The 6,042-nt window shown below is 37.5% G+C and overlaps 1 protein-coding gene across 1 annotated transcript in view; it reads right to left on the bottom strand.

The window, feature by feature from the left end:
- The window catches only part of PLA2R1 (phospholipase A2 receptor 1, 180kDa), a 184,167-nt gene that overhangs the window by 57,175 nt on the left and 120,950 nt on the right, over positions 1-6,042 (bottom strand). The window contains exons 17-19 of the mRNA XM_006872042.1: positions 4,666-4,750; positions 2,048-2,180; positions 1,280-1,315 (exon numbers count right to left, since the gene is read on the bottom strand). Of these exons, the coding sequence (XP_006872104.1) occupies positions 1,280-1,315; positions 2,048-2,180; positions 4,666-4,750 (254 nt within the window). The remainder of the gene's footprint in view (positions 1-1,279; positions 1,316-2,047; positions 2,181-4,665; positions 4,751-6,042) is intronic.

Genomic DNA, 6,042 nt, shown 5'->3' with positions numbered 1-6,042 from the left:
TAAAGAAGCTATTTGAAATGAACAAATCATTGGTTTTGTAGAATTCTACCATACATTCTCCAGCACCGTATCTATCACCAAGGCCATATTTTCCAATAGTTGTTGTTAAGTGCTATTGAGTTGGTTCCAATTCATAGTCACCCTGTATAGCAATCCTGTGTAGGGTTTACAAGGCTTTAAATATTTTGCGGGAGCAGAAAGTCTCACCTTTCTCCCATGACATATATATCATTTGCTTATTTTCCTTAGTCTATCTCATACATAAAACCTTTACTAGTATTCAGAGGTCAAGAATAGCTACATAAGTTCACAATACTAACTGAGAGGGAAGGAGTCTTCACACCAAGGATCAAACCTATCCCCTCTGCACACAGAGTTGATAGGGATGGGAAACTTAGATATCAGCTTCCTAAAATGGGGTGGATGTGGGGGCTATAAAGGCATGAAGTGGAAGTTTACAAGCTTTCACAAGGGAGTTTAGTTTCAGAGTGTGCAGGGGAAGGTAGAATCCTCACTGAATAGTTTTCATCTTGTCTAATCAGGTCTGGTGAAAAGATCCTTATGATTCAATAGTGAGTAATTGTTATCATGACTAATTGTGACAGTCACAACTATAAAGGTACAAGTTTTATAGCATAAAGGTGGGGAGTAGTTAATCTTCCATTACAGGAACAGAGGACCCTAGGACCATCAAAGGAGAAGAGCATGGGCAGAATGTAGGGCCCTATCCAGAGAAGCTTCAACACCAGACATGGAGGCAGAGATGAGGACATGGAGAGATAGAGCAGCTGAGGACTCTAGACTCATGGAAAGAGAAAGGCTGTGTGCTGGCAGCCAGGAGGTAGAATGTGTCCTTGGATTGTTTAAGTGATTATATATTCCTGAGTGTTTTTGTGTACATCAAAAAAAAAACACCGAAAAACAAACCCAGAGGGAATAGAAGCAAATACTACTGAATGATGATGCATGAGGGCATTGTAATCATTGCAAAGAAATAAAATATTACAGGATGAGTGCAAAACCAATGTTCTCCCATGTATACTATCACTCAATTCACAATAAAAGCTTTAAAACAAGCTACACATTTTAAAATACTGCATCATAAAAATGGAGTTTAATCATATTTGATGACATTTATTAATTTAATTATGCATCATTAATTTGAATCAATTAGCTGTAGATTCACCTGAGAGACTTGTTTAGAACAATAAATAATACAGTAATGTTATTCAATTAATATGTATTAAGAAGTTAAGGAACAACTAGCATATGCTCTCACCATGTTGGTACCATCGTGGAATCTTGGGTTGCACATCTGCAAAGAGAAAGCAAACCACCTTGATCGAGCTTTCTTCAGAGGCATGATCTTCAAATGACTACAGCTCAAAAAACAATATTTTGCACTTTATCTTGTACAAAAAACACACATAAAATAGGTACTTTGTGAAGCTTGGTATATATGGGCAGTTGTCATACTTTAAGAGGAAACTGAAAGAGGTCTTTGAAGAAAGATGGAAGGAAGTGAATAATTGCTGAATGCTTATTGTAGGTCAGACACTGTTCTAGGTGTTTTACCTATTTATTATTTTTTATACAAGTAATTCTGTTTGCTTTTAATGTCAGATGATATTTCTTCCAGACTGTACTTGCAAAATACAATATTCCAAAATATTAACAGAATATCTACATCCCCAGTTAACTAATTTAGCATACTGCACTTAGATACATTCTTTTCTATAGCAGTTAGTGGGCAAGAAGGAGGAGAAAAAGGGTTCTATTGGTTACAAGACACTGAGATTCTGTTAAGGGCAATGAAAATAACAACAAATGAGGAAGATAAGGATGATGGATGAACAACACGATATACACAATTAATGTCACTGAACTGTACATGTGAAGACTGTTTAACTGCATACACTGTATTTTCTGCCCAAGTTAGTGAATTTGGTTCATCACGTGTTGTTACTCTTTGTAAATGTTTACTTAATTAAGTGCTACAGAATCTAAGAAAGCAAACACATAGAGATGACCTTCTTAATATTCTTACCTCTTGGAATTTTGCATATCCACTCATGTTTGGAACCACAGGGCAAGGGCAGCAACGTTTTGTTTGCCTTATACACTGCACAATTTCTGGCATCTTCTCCAAAATAAGTATTGTCTAAAAATGAAGAGACAACCTGCAGCACATGAAGTTTATTATTCCTTAATGATGAGTCTCTCATACAAATGTCTCAAAAGTTCAAAATGGCTTTCTTAAAATCATTATAGACTTCTGAGGCAAGCTTCAGAAATGCCTGGCTATGATTCTAGTCAAACATGTTCCACTTTTGGGAAGAATAATCATCCTTAAGCATTTTCCCTTCAAGATGTTTTTTCTTTAAAACAGACATGCTGTTCCTTTCTCTAGAAGGAGCAAGTCAGATGCAAGCATCATTCTGAACTTGTACTGGCTTCTGACAGGCAGGATTAGGTTAGCTTCGGGTCCTGTATAAACTTCTCTGAGGCTCAGGGATGTGTCAGGTGTGTGGGAGACACTTTTCATGTAGATTCTTTTACATAAGCACTAAGCTTTTAAATCTCCAATAACTCAATTCTAAGCCACAGTGAGCGTTAATATGGAAAATATGCAACACTTTCCATTAATGAACATATTAACTTGGAGATTAAGGAAAGATTTAACCTTCTCCACCATTAAGTCACTTAGCAGTGGGTGGACTACATGTAAAATGGGTAAGATTTCGGAAAAAGAGGATATTCCAAACTGTTCATACTCCTTTTTTGGCATGTATACAGTCATACAATTCACGTAATGGAAGGTATATGACCCCAGATTCAGAGAATAGTATGCATTTTAATTCATTTTGTTTAGCATGAAGCTGTGAGGAATCCAGTCTACTGTTCATGGCTTTATCTTATTCATCCTGAACCAATTTGTCTGTTTCTCTCCGCTTACTAATGAGGATGTTCTACTGAAACAAACTGATGTATTCTCAACTTCTATGTGCCGCATTTAATTTTTCAACTGCCATACTGATTGATGTTAACTACTCAGCTGGGTCATGTGATGCCTGCCATTTATGGGGCAGGTTAATTTGCTACACCTCTTCCACATTCTGGGCCTCAGTTTCAACATCAGCAAAATTAGTGAGTGGGCCTGAATGATCTCTGAGATCTCCTGCCACTCTAAGATTCGAGACTCTTTTCAGAGAAGCAGCAATTGGTGGAAAAGCTAATTAAAATAAAAGTTAATTTTGCATGCCTTAATCATTCTTTTCACTCCATGGCAATGTAGGATAAGCACTGGACTGCTAACTGAAAGGTCAGTGCTAACTGCAAGGCAGTTCAAACACACCAGTCTTTCAGCAGGAGTAAGATGAACCTTTCTGCTCCCATAAAGACTTATAGCCTCAGACATACTATATAGGGTCACTGAGTCAGAATTGACTCAATGGCAGTTCTTCATTTTCTTTTTTTTTAATTTTAAATAGGCATATGGTTACTCCAAAAATGTTTTCTTAACCACAAATTTGAACATACATGTACCGGGTCAGAAAATCCTTTTTTCTCTAGTGTTCTGGACTTATTTTAGAGCATGGCTGCTCTTATCGTGCCAACTGGAAGACATTACAACACTGTGGTCTTTGAATCAGACAATCTGGATGCAAATCCTATCTCTCCTATGTATTATTTCAGGCAAGCCACTTAATCATCCTAACAACCCACTGGATTGAGTCCTTGTAAATATTAAAGGTGATATTGTAGGAGAACTCTCAGCTCAGGGCTTGGAACATAATGGCTAAGTAAATGGCAGTTGTCATTAAGTGTTCACTGGTCTCCCCATTTCACAGGTGAGACTTAGTAACTTGCTCTTGCAAGTGCCCTAAGATAGAATCCATTTTAGTATGGAATACTGTTGCAGTTTCCCCCTTATAATCTTGAGAAAAATGTGAGACGTCCTCGTGGTTAGAATCTTGCTCCTATTCATAGAGGTTTATTAGTATGAGAGTGAATGAACACCAAGTCTTTTCTTCTTTCTAGAATAACTAGCTCTGGTTGAGAAAGTGATCCTTTTAGAGTGGGATAAACTGAAGATGGATCTTCGAGACAGTTTCTTTTTCACTGTGATGTGGACAAGGCTCCCCACACTGCACAATCAAGTGCTATTAAAAGGAGGGAGGGTAGGGCAGAGAGAACTGCCTGATGTTATTTTGAAAAAAAAAAAAATTCCTTCTCTGCGTGAGAGTAAACATGGAAGATGGTTTGGGGACCTTTTCAGAGATTCTGATTTGGCTTCAGAATGAGATTTGACAAATGGCCTCTGAACTGTTTGGCTAGCAAAGGCTTCCCAGGACCTTGCTGAAACCTTTACTGGTTTCAAGGTTTGAATGTGTTTTTACTTGGGCCAGAGTCAAGGAAGATATGATTATTATTTCTAGGTTCCTAGTTCATTCACAGAGACTCTGGGCACCTCGAAACAAAGGCCTGGTGATCAACTTCTGAAAATCAGTCACTGAAAACATGGGGTGACCCTGAGTCGGAGCTGGCGCAATGGTAACAGGTGCTGTTTTCATTCATCCACAGTACTCTACTATGCGTGGTTGGTTGACCAAGTGATTCTAGACCCATCTGATTGGAATTCATTTCCATTCTGGCAATACTTACAGGGGTCCTATCAGACCATTCCCAAGAGCCAGCATTCATTGGGTTTCTTTTATTAAATCCAATCCAGAACTGCCTTTCTTCTGTCCTGTGAAGAAAAGAAACAAAAGCTTTACTTTCCCTATTGAATCCACAGCATTCTGTTGAAGATTCAAAAATATTTTATCTATGCATGCAGCTGATTCTACTGGCAGGACAGACCAAGTCAACAAACTTTATTGAACATTTCCCATGTGCAAAACCCTGGTATGAAGTGAACGGATGAGTGATTTGGCCTTGCATGCTGCTTCTCTTGGGTTGCATAGTGTGCTTACTGGTGATATAAAATTTGGAGAAAATCAGTCTATACGGGGAACACGTGTTTCTCATTAGGAATGGCAACCCCTTTGCAATCAGAACAAGAAATATGAGAGCAAGGTGGTAAAAAATTTTGGAACATCACTTCCCTGGAGGACCTTTAAGTGCTTGACTATAGCTTTAATTTCTTGTTATTTTGTCAAAATGTTCATGTCTTCTCTAAAAGCTAATCACCACCCCCACTTAATAAAAGTAAAAAGTTAAAATTAATAATAAAGTAGAATTAGCTCTCATAACATAACTAATTCCTCAGCGAATCCGTCTGAGCCATGGGAGATTAACTTCAGCAGTCAGTGCTGGTAGAGACTTGGCAAGAAGCTCCACAGAGAATCATCCTCCCTCCCATTAGGCAGAGTACAAATATGTCAAACCACAGAGTGCTCGATAAATCAAGCAATAAAGCCTAATTGTACAATGAACCATTTCACTGAGATCATTTTCTGAGAATAATTTTGAAGAATTAAAGATTTAAAAGATTTGGAAATCATGACAGATGCTTTATTTTCTTTAGACCAGAGAAGCAAGCCCATGTCTCAGAGATTTCAGGAGCTCTGGCTGAGTGATAAAACTGAAAGTAAAATACTCCTTACAAAATCAGAGGGGTTACTGGTGACCAGTTGATCATTGTGGAGAGTGCAGTCTCCTTAAGGTTATGCCAGGCACAGTAACATCAATGACATAAACTGGAAACCCATGTCATTCTCCCTACACTGACAGGTTTTTCTGATTTCTTTCCTTACTGACTTTGGTGTTCTGCCTTTTTCTTGCACATATTTGTTCTTAGAAGGTGAAGTGTATTAATTTTCTTTCTAGCAATTTCCTAAAAATAGATCATTTAAAATAAATTCATACACATGTGTATATATTTGTATCTGCATCTAGATGTATACATAATATAATGGAGGGGCTTCAAAAAGTTCATGGAAAAAATCCATTGTCTTTTAATTCCACATAAATATATATACATATATTTATAAATGGAATTATATATATATATTGTTGTTAAGTGCTGTCGAGTCGGTT

This window comes from Chrysochloris asiatica, unplaced genomic scaffold (genome assembly GCF_000296735.1).
Source record: "Chrysochloris asiatica unplaced genomic scaffold, ChrAsi1.0 scaffold00181, whole genome shotgun sequence".
Classification (NCBI taxonomy): Eukaryota; Metazoa; Chordata; class Mammalia; order Afrosoricida; family Chrysochloridae; genus Chrysochloris; species Chrysochloris asiatica.
The sequence above is the reverse complement of the archived record's forward strand: the minus strand, read 5'-3'. Positions and strand labels throughout refer to the sequence as shown.